General features: G+C 41.7%; 1 protein-coding gene across 2 annotated transcripts; it reads right to left on the bottom strand.

Annotated features, from left to right (window-relative positions):
* Positions 1 to 1,243: 1,243 nt before the first annotated feature.
* Positions 1,244 to 15,399, bottom strand: GMFB (glia maturation factor beta). Of its 2 annotated transcripts, none has more exons than XM_075503918.1 (7): positions 15,133 to 15,399; positions 12,751 to 12,847; positions 12,146 to 12,195; positions 11,137 to 11,186; positions 9,986 to 10,068; positions 7,711 to 7,784; positions 1,244 to 5,155 (listed from the first exon to the last, which is right to left on the bottom strand). In XM_075503918.1, the coding sequence occupies exons 1-7, from the start codon at positions 15,133 to 15,135 to the stop codon at positions 5,084 to 5,086; spliced, it is 429 nt and encodes a 142-aa protein (XP_075360033.1). In that variant the 5' UTR covers positions 15,136 to 15,399; the 3' UTR covers positions 1,244 to 5,083. The 2 variants fall into 2 exon arrangements, with proteins under 2 accessions (XP_075360033.1, XP_075360034.1); XM_075503919.1 differs by lacking the exon at positions 15,133 to 15,399 and adding an exon at positions 13,387 to 13,405.
* Positions 15,400 to 15,573: the final 174 nt, after the last annotated feature.

The following is a 15,573-nucleotide window of genomic DNA, read 5'->3' as shown; positions in this document are numbered from 1 at the left end:
GGCTTAAGGCTCCTTTTCAGTAAGCCGTTAGCTCTTTCTACCATCCCATTTGATAGTAGGGGGTATGGAATACCCACTGAATATGGAATCCCTAGATCTCCCTCCAGTTCTCTTTAGTCAGCTTTTGTTTTCAGTGTCTCCATGCTCTAGTAGTAGTACCAGTAAAGTATCACCTCATTTTCTGGTTAAGCATACTCAGTGAACAACAGCAAATGCCACAGGACTCCACAGGTGACCTCCACCCCTGATGGGAGAGCTATTTATTCCCTTTTTTCCCCTCCTTCCCCTTAATCAGCTGTTCCTGAGAACCAGTTTTTTCCCACAGCACCTTAGCTGGTTTTTTCAGAGCTTTTAGCAACAGATTTTGTTGCAACATACTTAGGTGACCAAGATGCCATTCCAGAGCCAGATGTGCTGAAGCAGCTGTGCATTTTCTCCTTCACAGAGCTCTCTCACCTGAGAGAGAAGGGGTTTACTTCTATGTCACAGCCCACTAATGCTGTTCTTCAGCATTGGCAGAAACAATTTATGTCAGCTACCAAAGCTGAATTCCTTGGATTATCTTTAGTAGTTTTTTCAACAATATAGGAAAAAAAAAATCTCCAAAGACTGGGAAAGGAAGAAACAGCAAGAATGAGGAAAAGGAGTGCTTCAATCAAATTAATCTAGTGGTCTCTTGGGTAGGAGAGAGATGAGCTGACAACTGTCAAAAGGAAAAGGTACAGCTAAGCTCCTTTGACTCCTTCAGGCTCTGGGGTCTCCTTGACAACTACTCTAACATTGTTCAGTTGGCACCTGCACGCTCAGTTGTATTTCACAGCTCCAGGTTATGCCAGGAGCCTTGACCTTGTGGGAGAGGTGCAACATGGAAGTCTGTGGCATTTCAGAATGAAATCTAGCCCCCATGCTGTCTTGCAGCTTACACAAGTAACGCACACTGAGTTTTGCGACACAAAGGTGCAAAGCAGCAGAGGAGGACAGCAGTTATCCCGCAGTACTCCATCAGCTGCTGTCCTCTCTTCTCCCTTGCTGCCACCCTTCACAGCAGATGGAAAGAGGAATTATTTTCAATAGAAGAGCAAGCGAGGGAGCACATTCAAGACTGAAGACCACGCTACAAGTCCAAAGCAAACTCCAGGAAGCCGAGAGAAGGAGGAAGGTCATACCTTGTATTAATAGCTTTTCCCCTGTCTACACCCATGCTAGACGTGCTACTTTGCAATTAAAACAGGGCAACAGAACCTCTTAATTAAACATTTTATTTAAACCAATACAAGCACCATGCTTAGCAAAAAAGATTTGGTTTAAAGTAAACATGCAATGTGAACTAGCAGAGACTAAACAGCATATGGAAGTTGTACTGGTTACTGATATTTTCATGGAATTGCCAAATTCTCAAAACTGGCCGTGAACCTCTCACGCCTTTTACCACCCGCAGCACTGGTGCCAGCCCTGACGTGTCACAGTACACAAGTCACATCGAGCCTGGATCACGTAACAAAAGCAAGAGTTTCACTGCACCCCTTCTCATGTCCCATCACGCCTCCATTTCACAGTGACTAGATGTACATATCAAAAAATGCGTTGCATGACATTTCTTTTTTGAGTGCACTAAAGAGAGGAATTGAACTCCCTTGCTTTTGCATGTTTGATTGAGACCCCTGTTACCAGTTTAACATTGTTTCTGGACTAGCTATTTTACAGTTAAAGATACAAAAATGAAATCCTGGTACAAATGCATAAGATACTCCTTTGGAGAAGTGAAAAGGTGTCAACACCCGCATTATTGCCTCCTTTGATAGATCAAAACAGCATTCATGATACTAGAAACACACTTAAACCATCAAATACCAGCATTTAATTTTTTTTGTTAAAAATACTTGAACAATACAAGTCCATTTTATGGGCTGACATGCAAACTCATGCTTTAATTCAGCTTACCAGCAATGAATAGGATTACAAGAGCTGTATCCCAGCCAACTATCCAATATTTAAAGCAAACCAGATTAATTGTGGCAGAAGTCTCCCTTTACGAGAGACCTTTAACTCCAGGCCAAGGATTTTATGGCCAACTTACTAACTCCTGAAAAACAGGAGCTCACAATGGAAAATGCTGACTCTCAGACCTTTAGCTACAAAGGCTCCCATAGGTGGCATTAGTTAATTTATGTTGTCCTTTAGTTTGAACCCTCTTTAGAGATCTGAAAATTCAAGACAAATCTATGATTACAGATGGGCAACTCACTAGTAAAGCACAGTCAGAACATACTGGCCTTCTGAACATGGACACATCTGCCTCCCACTGATCTTAAGGGGGCAGCAGTGCAGAAAATACCATTCTAAAGATGAGGTGGGAAAAGTATGTTATGAAAACAAATATTATTTGTGCAGGAAAGATTTTGACATAATTAATGTCTGTGTTTAATCAAGTATTAGCACTACCTGTATCTCAAGAGCCTAGGACAGTAAGCAGCAGACAGTTGTGTCAAAACACTGCATTAAAAACAAGGAAACCACAAACAAGCCTAGAACAGCAAACATCCTCTGTACACTCATTCTCCAAGTACCTGCAGCTGCTTCCTCACTTCCACAGCTCCGAGAGGGGAAGGAGGTACAGCTACCAAGCAAGACTGTTTGAGGCATGATACCGGTGGGCTGAGCAGCATCAACGTCACCTTTCACAAGAAAGTGGGCTTTAACGCTCTCATCAGGATTTGTTTGCGTTCTACAGGGCTTGAGGGGCAGCACCCAAGGCAGAAAGTCCTTAAGTAGAGGCAACAAGAACATCTGAAGTGAAAAGAACTCAGACTGACGATATAGCCATAAGTAGCGATATTTTCTTGGCAGAAGGTGGAGCGATCCAGAGATGAAGAATCAAATTCAATCATTTGACTGCAGCAGCTCCTCCCTTCTCCTCCTGAGAGAGACAGGCCCCTTTTACAGTTATTTTTGTCAAGACCTGTGCAAGCAGCAGTTGGATGCTGACAGCCCACCAGTGTACAAAGTACAATGACAAAGATTATTAATCCAGTTTTCCCCACTGCAAATCAAGCTGAACATTACAAGTGGCAGCTTCCCTCTCACCCACGCTGTACTTTGACATGCCTTACCTTTAGCACAATGCCAGCAAAACAAGATTCTTGCTGTTTCAAGACTGATGCTTAGAATGACACCATTCTTTAAGCCAAAGTCTTATTTATACAATGTTTATCACAAAAGACATTGTTTTTATTGATCTATAGTACAGAACGATCAAGCAACAGTTTCATAATCAACATTTTTTTTGTCCAGGGAAATGAAATTGTTTTTCCAGTTCACTACGTTAACACAGAAACTTAATTTTAATTACAAGCATTTCTTTCCCACACTGAAAGATCAATTTAATTGGATCATTCTAACATGTACTTTGAAAAGCTCCTCTCAAGTCAGATTTGTATACAAATAAATGAGCAGTAACATCAAACTAAGAAGAGATTTACCAACACTGAGGACCTTTGCAAATGAATTCCTTGTGATCTTAGAGGAATTAGTGTTTTAACACTAACACAACATATGTTTACAAATGAAAAATAAGCCTTCTTTCAGCAAAGGTTTCACAGCATGAAATACTGGCCTCCAAATTTAACACTGCATTCCTTCTCGCTGAACAGATTTGTTAGGGCAGCTGTATTTTAAGGTATGTTATCAACAGGAAGCTGCTCTTACGCAGACACTTATTCAGTAGCACAACAAACACTCATGAGCAAGATAGTGAGATACTGTCACATGAGTACTCCTTTTGCCACTGCATGGGCTGAATGTGTCCCACAGACAACTACTCTATTCAATATAAAACAGACCTGTAAAAAGACTGGTCATTTATAAAAGTTAAATACTATTTTCACATTAGAATATTTGCTGTTTCAAAGAGATGAACCGTAAGTAAATGAAAAATCAAATTATCACTTATGCAAAAGTTTTATCTGGAATGTAATTTTGACAAACAAGCAGTTAAGAAAGTTAAGAGACTGTAATTAAAGTACTCAAAAGCTATGTGTGGCCAACTTTTATAACAAAAGAGATATAAATCATTCATTATCATGAAAAGCTTTAACCTCCTGACTCCTACAAATGGAGTAGATGACTGGAATTTCAAAGAAAATGAGGTTAGCTTTTTTTTTTTTTACAGATGTCAACTGCAACACTAGGCACTAGGAAAAACGTTACTTGGATTCTTTAACAAATTTTTTACCAAATTTGTAATAAGTGGCAGTGTAAAATTCTCAAGTCATTTTAAAGCTAACAAATTAAAGGCACACAGTATTAACAGGTGTTCATATAACAGGAAATGAGCAAAGAGGTAAACTTCTTAACAGTGTAGTAAGTTATATATGCAAGACATCTGGTACCGAGAGTAACCAGAGTTGTAACTCAGCCCTTAGTTATCATCTAGTTCCTGTAAGACTATATTAGCATGAGAACTGGACAGTCAAAGCTTTGCCCTGAAATTTAGTAAGATTGACTCAGTCAACTGAGGAGTCACTGGAATGACAAAAATCAGTTCCAAGAATTTGAGGAAGTTCACATGGACTCGATGGAAAGATAAATGAATGGATTTGCTGTACAAGCATTTTGTCTTTTTAATACTAAATGCTTCCAGGGAGTAGTTTGCAAAATTGAGAAGATATTAAGTCAAAAAGTCTGAAAAGTAAGTGACAGTACACAATTTCTGCATATAAATGGCTAGTATATGTCATAAGGATGCATTTGTAGCTCAGAAAAAGTTAGCGTCAGCTTCCAAATTATGGTTGTAGATAGTTATAAATCCAGAACTGAACTAGTTTAGTTATAGAAATATTAGTCACAAGAGTGCAAAAGGAGTCCCTGCAGAGGAGTATTCCCTTTTAACAGGTACAAATAAGGAAACACCTGCAAAGATTTGTTACTTCAAGGAGACAGACCTGCTATTCTTTGCACAAACTTTGCACAAGAGATATACTGCAGGAGACAGATGTAAATACAGTGCATTTGTTTAGATGTAAGTATTCATGTCTGGTTCCAGTATTATCAGGATGGTACATAAATACTTATTACGGAGGTTTTCTTAATGGAAGAAGCCCAGTTTCTCACGCAGCCATTCTTCAGTTAGGTCTTCTGTATTTCTTATTTCAAATACCTAAACAAAATTGCATTGCATGAATTCTTGAGGTGATGGTACTTGAAAGGCATAAGCATACAATGCAATCAATACCTTTCCACACAAGTTGTTTGAGCTGTAATAAACAGTAACCAACCTAGAGTTTTCACATGCTTTCTTGAAAGGATTGGTTAATATTCTGAAGAAACATCAGTGGAAAATACACAAGACTAAGTGGCAAGGAATATTACTAACTTGAACAAGAATTCCATAATTCCTATTTCTAGACTTCATTCTTCTTTAAGAATATGCGAGAACAGCACATGTACTACATTTTAAAGTTACTCTGAAATGGCATCATCTCATATGCATTATCTCGGCAAGAAGATTGTCTATTTGAATACAAATGAATTTAACCTCTGGGCTGAATTAAGCCCAAAGTTCAGGAAGTTTGCTCAGCCCAAAACACAGTTATTCCTTCTTCAAACTGAAATAAATCCATAGTATCCAGTAGCATACTGTTTTCCCTGTAAGAAACAAGCCTGGGATACCTCAGAATAGAAAACTTGCAAAAAAATCCCAAAAACCACCAACCCAAAGCTTTGCGGAAGTCTTAAATAAACCTTTAACATAGCCTTGAAGCACAAAACAAGACCAAAGATAGCAATATACTGTTTACATTCCATATGGGCAAGTGTTTTGTTGTTGGCTTTTTTTTTTTTTTAATACCCTTAAAGAGAGGCTAAGTTAATTCTGTATCGCTAACTGGAGTCTGAGATGCCCACAAATGGATCATCTTTTCAGAAGAGTCAGGTAAGTAAATTTTACAAATCCACAGGCCTTCAAAAGTGTGTTCTTCTAGGCAATGAAAACAATAATATTTTAACTGGAGACTGCTGTTACTATTCTGACAACACTGAAAATAAAGCTCTGTCAGCACTAAATCAGTTATCTGCCTTTCTAATGGTATGGAGTACATAGCTGCAAAAAGCATGCTCAGGCCAACAGAACGGATGGGATTTTGTAAGACTCACAAAACAAGCTTCTCAGTGAACCTGCTGTTTGGCATAAACTTCCTATTTAGTCCTGTCCTCGGCCATTTTACCATCTGATCTTCAGGAAACAATCCAAGTTTTGTATCTTTTCTTCCTCATTTTCCATCTCTGCTGGAGTGGGCTCTGGACACTGCTTCTTGTATTCAGACAGTGATCCACTACTATCAACTAATATTGATTTTTTTTTTTAAAAGATAAGGGGAAAACCCAAAATTCAGTGTTTTAAGAACACAACAGCTTAACAGAAGGCAAGCTAATATGCAAGCCACTGAAAAAATAAGAGGACTCAGCTGAGTCACATGCAGAAATCACACCAGGAGGAAGTCACAGCATGAGCTAAAATCAAACATGGCTCACAGTGAGTGACAAGAATAAAGCACATTTGAAGAGCAAGCAACCCACCCAAACTGGAGACAGGCTATCTTCCCCACCTTCAGAAGGAAGATGATCGTGGACCTCTATATCCACTCCTAGGCTCTCATTCAAAAGCCTTTCAGACTGAATTTCTCCCACTAGACAGGCGATAGTAACTCCAATACAGCTAGTCCCCAGGCTTTCATCTTCTCATCAACTCTTCCTTCTTGCTCACTGAAAAGTGCCTTCCTCCTCAAGGAATTCTTTTCTATCAAAGATGCTAGAGTTCTCAGGCCTCTAAGATGCAGTTTCAATAGACCTAAAAAAAAGATTTCTTGGGGCTGTGCCGATTGCTTCCACCATCTTATCTTCTGCTTTCCTCCTATTTACTCCTGTCAACTTGATGTCTAATTTAAAATAGAGAGGTCCTTTCTTACAAGGTACAGCTAGAAGAGGTAGAAGTTCACAGTTCTCTTATTGGCCCAATGTACGTTTTTACTGGGATGTTAAAGTACTCAGTGAGGATAAGGAAGACCAAAAGAGAATGGTGCTGTTGGGGAATGGTGAAGTCATTTCACATTGTATGAAAAACCTGTAGTGACCACTGACTATTTAGCTTTACTGGTTGAAACTACAACTTCAAGAAATCTAGGTGCCAGTTAAGCAGAGATTTCAAAGATCTCCAAAATGACAATTAGGTGGCAATTTTTTAAAAAAAAATCTATATACCTAGGCCTAGAGAATGCAGTGATTTCTTCTGGTCTCAGTAGTGGAGAAGTGCAAACGCAGGAAGATTTAGAAGTGTTCAGCACTTGGCACATATGTTACTTATTCTGAAGGCTATGTTCTGCAAGCATACAACCCCATAAACCATGCAGCAACACTAGTCCACACCGTACCAAGACTTCAGTCTATTCTTCCCATCAATAAATTAATTCCCCAAAGTAAAGATGTCCATCCTACTGATGGATATTTTAGTTTGAGAGAACACTGTTCTTCCTGTACTCTAAAACTCCAGAAATCTCCACATACACCCCTCTCTTCAGTCTTCCTAAAACAGAATCTGTTCACTGTAATTACAAAGTCTCATAACACCCTTCTTGTGATACGTGCAAGCAAGACACAAAACAGCTTTTGTGACCTGCATTTAAGGGGGAGACAGTTATTTCAACTAATCAGTTATACCTTAGTGAGTTCAGCTGTCTGTACAAGCTTATTCTTGCTTCCAGCATACATCATCTGCTGTTCAGGCTTACATCCTGTAGTTGTGTGGAAAAAAAAGAGGTTTTGTTTAGTTATTTTGGCTGCAACACTTCAAAAATAAGATTTTTTTTTTTAAAAAAAGAATCCAAACTGAAAGCTGAAGTCTCCATTCAGAAGTGACCTATTTCTTTATATACATTATCATCCTTGCTCTTACTTTCATATCTAGTACTTGAAAAGCATTTCCAGAAGCAATAGTTGTGCAGGTTGAATTGGTGGTCTCAACATGCACCTGTATTTCTGCTTACAGCTAACATCAAATATTGCAGCAGTCAAACTTGAATCACAACAGCCAACAAAGCAGTACCTCTGCTTTGGTACTGCTTTACACCACATTCAATTCTTTGCCCTCTTGCTATTTCTGGAAGATTCCCATGTCTTTGCTAGTTACACTTATACAGATCTTTATAGCATATGCCTTTGAGCTGGAGTCAAACTGAGAACAACCTAAATCAGTTTGAATTTGTTGTTCTTTCTCCTAATCTCTCCCCAGATCCCCCAACTGATTTGGTAGCTCAAAATGACTCCCCCCCACACCCCCAGCCCCAAACATAGAGCAACTGCAGTCACAGTTGAAGTTAACTGCTCTTTAGAGTCCCAACTAATGGTTCATTGTCTCTGACTCCAGTATCACTCTAACCACTAACTCATGTTTGCAGAAATTTTTTTGAAACAGAAACCAGAAAGAAAAAATAAGGCTTTTCTTTAGAAGTTGCTTGTTTAGAAGTTTCTAGATATGAGTGTACTTTTAAATTTTGCCACCCATAAAGAACTAAGCTCTCTTTTCCTATGAAGTACTACAAGTCTGCCTGCTTTGCTATTTCAAGGTCTCCCAGGAAGTTTCTTACGGCTGTTCTAACTCTCAAAATATCTATCCTTCTGGAGACAAGTAACACCCATAACATTCATACAAAGATTCTCAGGTAACTACAGAAGAACATGCTCACTAGTTGCTAAACTCTTTTACCTACCTAGTTATTCTAGTTCTGAGTAACAAAGGGTAAAACAATGCAATCAGTTTATCTTCTAGAGGATAACAAAGATAATCCAGTAACACCAGCAAGCTACCCTATTACAATTCAGAACACAGATGCAATCCAGCTCTCTAAGTCCAAATCGAGTCACAGGTTCTTTGGCTTCTATTAAAATTACACAGTTCCCTGCACAGGTATGTTTATGTTGAGGGTTGCTGTGACACAAGCAGAGGAAGCTACTGCTCTATATAAACTTGGGACGATCTAAGATTACAGTCTCTTTCTCCTTGAACATAGTCACCCAGCACTTTGACCTGCCCAGATCTGGGTTATGGAGCCCTCTTTTCCTCCTTTTCACCCATAGTTGTGATAGCCCTTTAGACCTTCACATCACAGCACTGTTTGGAGGCATCCTCTGTTGCCGCCCATTGCCTATGGGCCCCCTGGAAAACCCTCCTCTCTAGTCCCATCCTAACCCTTATACAGAGTCCTGTTCCTTTCATGGGTAGACATGGGTTCCCATGCCCTTCCAAGGAGGAGAGGAATTTCTTCCCACCCAGTCACTAACATCCAAACAGCAAGATGGACAGAGGTGACCCTCAGGAACAGAGCAGGTATCTTCCAGCCCTCTTCTCACTCATTTCCTGAGCCTTGTCTGGTCATATTCTGAGGATTCCCCAAGATTTGAGGAGAGGGTGACAGGAAACACATTAGGTTAAACCTACATGAATAGATGCTCCAGGCTCCTTTCCTTTACAGGAGGGTGATGCTGAGCACACCACTGAGAACACAGCGGGCAGGCACATTTAGAAAGACAGACACACCTTTTGGCTGCCTACGCAGGAAACTAACATTTCCGTCCAGCCTTCGGAAATGGAAAAAAGAATCTCTTCTACCATACTTCCTAAGTGCCCTAAATGTAAACCGCAGAGGCAGTGGAAACCTCTAGCAACTAGGGAGATCTGGGCAGACGGAAGTGTCTACACTTGTCATGAGCTGATGCTGAGGATGGAGCTAATACGCTAGAGATTCCTCTCTGCCAAAGAAGGTCTCCAGATAATGCCATAGCTTTGTAATGCCTTGCTTCCAGCAGTGGCATAAGCAAATCTAGCTTTAAGCATCTGACCACTATTCGAGCATTAAGCACTCATTTTGTCTTCCATAGCCAAGAATATTCCCATATTTACAGCACATAGTAGCTACCATTCACAATGTTCACTCACCAACTGGACTGGAGAAGATAAAGCACAACGGGTAAGAAACTCTTCCATCATCATGCTGATACTTGTAACTATACACAATAAATGTTTTTTCTGAGGTTAAAGAAACTAAGAAATCAATGATTTTATTAGGATATAATCCTCAGTTATCAGAGCTTGATGCAGGCATGAGTAAGTCTTGCATTCTAGAAGATGCTTTAAGCTTGATAAGTAGTCTCACTGTTCTCCTGTTTTCACTTCCATATTTGACTTTCAGAACTGACCCCGCCTGTCTTTGCCAACCTCTGCCACAGCTGGGTGTGAGGGCTGCCTCTGTATTATTTTCACATCAGAGCGCTAAAAATCACCCTTCCATCGCAAATATTCCTCTCCCAGCTTTGTAAAAAGCCTTCCCACACCCACCAATGTGTTTCTGGCTTAATGAAAGCCAGTGTCTTTCTTTGCAGACTAAGCACTTCATTGTTTCAGGTGTTTTGCTGAATTTGAACTCAAGTCTTAGCTAGGACTCCTGCTTTACAGCCTCCTACTGCACTACGGTCATGAAAGGAAAGATTCAGAATGGCATGTGGAATAGTGCCAGCCAGCTTTCGAGGATAACAGAGGCAGATATTTTCTTCACTTATAACTTAAGTACCCCTTTTATTTCATCTACTTAAAGAATATTTACTTGTCCCTCTTTCTTTCCTTTTGTTTTAAATACAGGGATTCTTCCCTAGATCACATGCCTGCAGTGCTCCCAGAATCAGTAACTGCAGCAAAATAGCAAGGGCCACATACTGAGAAAGTACCAAAACAGATCCTCAGTTACGCAGGCAATTTCCTATATTTAGAAGTAGCCACATACAAAACTGGTACATTTTACTCACTTCTTTACATTAACAACAGCGTGGCTTTGCTTTAGTTCCCCAAACATTATATAGTCTAAAAGGAAATAAAACCTCAGGAAAGGCTTAAGCGTGTCAGTCATTGTTTCAACAAGTGGGACAACTGTTCAGTGCATCATGAGAACTGATCCCTAGGTTCTCACAAATAAAATATCAGTAAAGTCGCACTACGGGCAAGTGTTGGCCTAAAAAGGTGAAGTCCAACTTTGAACATTTTGAACAGCTTCCAGGAGTGAGTAAGAGCAAATGCCAGCAGCACAAGAAGGATATCGAGGTTGTCTCTCAGGCAGCTCATCTTTTAGCTCATCGGGAGAAATACCCTGGTAACATTAAACACAAGCAATATTTGAACAAATGATCTTGCACTCGACGGCATACTACGAAGGCTAAAGCAGAATAATGGAACAGTGAAACAGCTGTAAGTTAGATATACATCTACAGTTGAACTGATAACAATCTCTCGCACAAATTACTAGAGCAGTTTAGGAGAACTTGTGTGCTAACAGATTCCTATGACTAAACACAGAATTAATGTTAGCATGAATAATCATCCCTATTTTAGGCATAATGAGTTTAGAAAACATTTTTGGCTCTAGTTGGATATGCTGGCAGCTACCATGCTTTTCTAACTCTAGTGCTAAACAGAAGTAAGCAAGCACACACCAAAAAGTATCTGTTAAAGTCAGCTACATAAATGGTGCTTTTGAAAAATTCAGTCCTTTCTCCCTGAGCGAGCAAAAAAGAGTCCCCTTTCTATTTAAATGTTACATTAACTTCTACATTCTAGGGAATAAGAGCTACGGTTAATGCTCAAATCCCTGGAAAGGATTTAATTTTGCCTTGTGTACCATTAAGAAACACTACACACTGGGCTGACCTTATTATGCCACCTATCAAATTTAGAGTCTGCAGAAGATTAGCAATCCTAGCTTCTAATTGATGGCAGATCAGCTCAGAGTCAAATATGCAGATCTACGTGGAAACACAGCAGAAATCTCTTCAAAAAGCCAGCAGGTGCCAAAGATGCTTTTTACATAGTTGTATCATAACTGCTTTAAAATAACTTTTTTGTGCAATTAATTAGTCGACTCAATTGCTTCTACATAGTTCCACTATTAATAGTGCTGTGCTTTACATGCAGAGTGACCATGCATTTAAATAAGCTCATGACCCAAATTAGATTAAGAGTTTGATAACAATTTGAAACTAAGGCAGTACCTTAGAGACAACAATACATTGCAGGCTGAAGATACTCTTATTTACAATTCATTTAACAAACCTCATGCTCCTCATCCAGTACCACCAACTGCTTATCCTTGTCGATTTTCACTATAAATCAAAATAAAACATAGATCAATGTTTTTTTCAAACAATTTATACAATGTGTGCATGAAGCTTTTTAACATTCCCCCACAAGTATATCCCTTGTGCTTCCATCCTGCTTCTTCAGTCTATCCCATGACTTCACAAAATCACCCAAGTCAAGAGAAGCGCACAGTTTAAGTGCTGTTCATTGCAATACACTCTTCTCAAACTTCAAAGATGGAAGAAATGTCAAACTCCCCTACTTAAAGGCTACAACATTTACAAACTCAAAATGCCTGTGCCTTGACATTTTTACTATCATTTTACAACCTGTGGTAGGCCCTGAGCCGCAATTAGGTATAAATACTCTACTAAGAGCAGATGAAGTCTTGTATCATAAGAACAGTGTTGCTTTACTGTTAAAATTACAGCCAGAATTGGAAGTACTGAAGTTCATCCAAGAAACAGCCCCTTGGCTCACATTTACCTGTTTACAGCAGCAGCATTACATGAGAAGGAAAAGAGGAGATAGGATTTGCTGCAAGACCTTGCAATTTTTGTCAGACGTTTTTAACTTACTTATAATGGCAGCATTGTTGGTTTCTTTACGAAACCGGAATTTTCTCAGTTTCTCCACCAGGTCTTCAGCAACATCACAAACCACCAGAGATTCACTCTGCAAAAGGGAAATGGCAGAGGGGAGGGAAAGATAAATCTTTCTAGTAAACCAGAAAAAAATCCCCATGTCACACATATGTGCACATAAACCCTACTGAAGTGGAACTGCATGCAACTTGTCCAAAGTTTCAGAACATACATGTAAACCAGGAAAACCACAGATGAAAGCAGTTTTTAAAAACACAAAACCAGAACACTTACCTGTTTTGATATCCCTCCTCAAAGCCACAGAGTTAACTAGAAATATTTTATTAGCTTTTCTTGAAGGGGGATTATTCTCATAGCTCTTAGAAGTAAAGAAATTTTACAGTTCATTTGCCAAGGTAAGGCCTGAAATAAGGAAGCCCCTTAGAGTGGCAGTAAACTGGCTACAGTAAGTTAAGCATTTAAAACAATAGGAGCTACTATTAGTATTTCAGAACACAGACAGTAGTCAAGGGTCACCGCTTATTTTTGCCAACAAAAATACTAACCGAACTTTTGAGATTTACACACACAGAAAGCATTTACGACATTTCAATCAAAAAGCATGCATACTTTTCCCACATGTGCTCATATGTCTCTAACTCCAAGTTTTCAGAAGAAATGTCCAGATAACATATTAGTCATCGCACTGAAGATGGGGAAGGAAATTATTATTTCACAAGCAACCATGCAGGTTATCTTCCATTACACATGCAATTTTTAAACTGTACCAAGCCAACCACTGCCATTTCCTGAGCAACATTTCATACACACAACCACAGTTAAGAGATGTGTGCCAGCTAGATGAAGAAAAGTTATTTAACATCTCCAGCTTATTCATATTATTGTATTTGTAAATTCCCATAGCATCAAGGCTTTTGTGCCAAAACAACTGTTATTTCAAGACTTCTTTAAAAAAATTGCTCAAATAAAAAAAATAGTTGCAAGATTACCTATCACAAGCTCTACTAAAGAGCTATTTCACCGAGACAAATCACTGCTTACAAATCAGAAGAAAGGTACTATTTAAACTCCGAGTTCCGCCTCCTCACGTTCAACATTGGCTCATTTGTGAGATTTTCCTCAAAAAGCAGAGCAGTGTCTCTCCTTCCCCACTTCCAAAATCACCTTGCAAATATCCTACGTTTGTTGTTACTCCTAAAAAGGCTTCCACCTTGACCAAATTCTGGCACAAAGTCTTGTGCTTCTGCTTCCTTTTAACAGCTGGAGAGGAAATCGGGCTCTGCTGTCACAAGACAGGTCAGGCACTCTGTGTGCAGCCTTCATTATTTTGCTTGTTTCCCCTAAACTTTAAAGATTGTTCTTGGCTCCCTCTGATCCACAAATGTCACTAATACCCACTGTCACTATTTCAGAGATGTCTATTTAAAAAAAAACCAAACAGAATTCAGGACTGCATTTCAAAGTTGAAGTTATATTCTGTATCAAATGCTCTTTTCTGAAGGAAGCATTTCTAGCATTTCTCCCAGCCCTCTGGGCTCAGCAGGTTCCTAACATCTTCCAGCTGACACCGCAGGATAAGCAGTGCTCCTGTGCATACCTGTGCAGCCACACAAATATAAATCCTTAAAAGAAGCTGAAGGCTGTGCCTGCAAAACACACAGCAACATCAGATTCAGATCATCTGTCGGGGCTAAGCTGGCTCACCAGTGCTTGGGTTAATAAAACCTGAAGAAAGTCAAGTCAAGGGACAGGAGGGCTGCACAGACAGTGGGCACACCTGCCAAAGAGCGCAGTGGGGGGTGTTGCGCTTGGTTAACCTCAGCCACCATTCATACCAGCATTATACTTCAAGATTTCCAGAAGCCGATTTAGCCGTCTGCCGAACAGCTGCTGGCAGGGCAGGTCACGACTTCCTTTTTAAACAGCTGTTTCTCCACTCTCTCCCCCCGCAGGCTGCCAGCGCCCAGAGGAAAAACAACCGAGGAGGTCCTTTGCCCGGCGGGGCAGCAGGTTGAGGACGGCACGACCCGGGGGTCGGGCAGGGCAGGGCCGGAGGAGCCTCTCACGGCGGCACCTTCCCGGGCAGCACCCCCAGACCGAAGGACACCGGCTCGCCCTGAGGAGAACGGTGCCCGCCCCCGCCCCTCCGAAGGCACCTGCTCTCCCCTCAGAACTTCCTCCCCAGCCCACCGAGCCCGGCCGCGCGGGGACACCGGCCTCACACCGCCCCTCCCGCCTCAGCAGGGGACCCCCCAAGCCCTCGGAGGCGGCTGGATGCTCCCCGCGCCCGCCGAGGCGGTTGGGCTCCCACCGGCCCGGCCCGGTCCCCCCTCAGGCGGCGCGGGCTCCTCTCACCATCTTGCGCGCGCGCAACCGCCCAACTGCCACCGCTCGCGCGCCACCAACGGAAGCCGCCGCGCTGCCGCCGCCTCCTCCTCACTGGGCTGCGCACCCCACTGCGCCTGCGCGGCGGAGACCCCGTCTCCCCCTCCCCTCTGGCCAATCAGCACCGCTGTCCCAGCTGGGCGGGCAGCGTCACCCGCCTACGGGTAGCGGCAAGGTTCAAGAGCCGCGGGGAGCGGCCCGTTGCCGGGCGCGGTCCACGTGCCGCGGCGCCGCAGGGGAGGGAGGGAAGGGTCGCGGGCGCGTGCCGCGGCACCACGTGACTCCCCGGCCTCGCACCCTGCTGTGCCCCGCCCCGTTGCCATGGCGCCGAGGCCCCGCCCGCCCGCGGAGTCATGGCAACGAGGCGGGGCGGGGCCGTGTGCAAGGGGCGGGGCCGTGTGCAAGAGGCGG

This window comes from Mycteria americana, chromosome 5 (genome assembly GCF_035582795.1).
Source record: "Mycteria americana isolate JAX WOST 10 ecotype Jacksonville Zoo and Gardens chromosome 5, USCA_MyAme_1.0, whole genome shotgun sequence".
NCBI classification, from domain to species: domain Eukaryota; kingdom Metazoa; phylum Chordata; class Aves; order Ciconiiformes; family Ciconiidae; genus Mycteria; species Mycteria americana.
Note: the sequence above shows the minus strand (reverse complement) of the source record. Positions and strands in the feature narration are given on the sequence as shown.

Coding starts and splice junctions, on each gene's coding strand:
- GMFB (XM_075503918.1), bottom strand. Junction 10,069..11,136: donor CTGCCTGAGAGACAACCTCG/ATATCCTTCTTG, acceptor CTCAGAAAAAAC/ATTTATTGTGTATAGTTACA. Junction 5,156..7,710: donor AGACAGCTGAACTCACTAAG/GTATAACTGATT, acceptor AATTTTGTTTAG/GTATTTGAAATAAGAAATAC.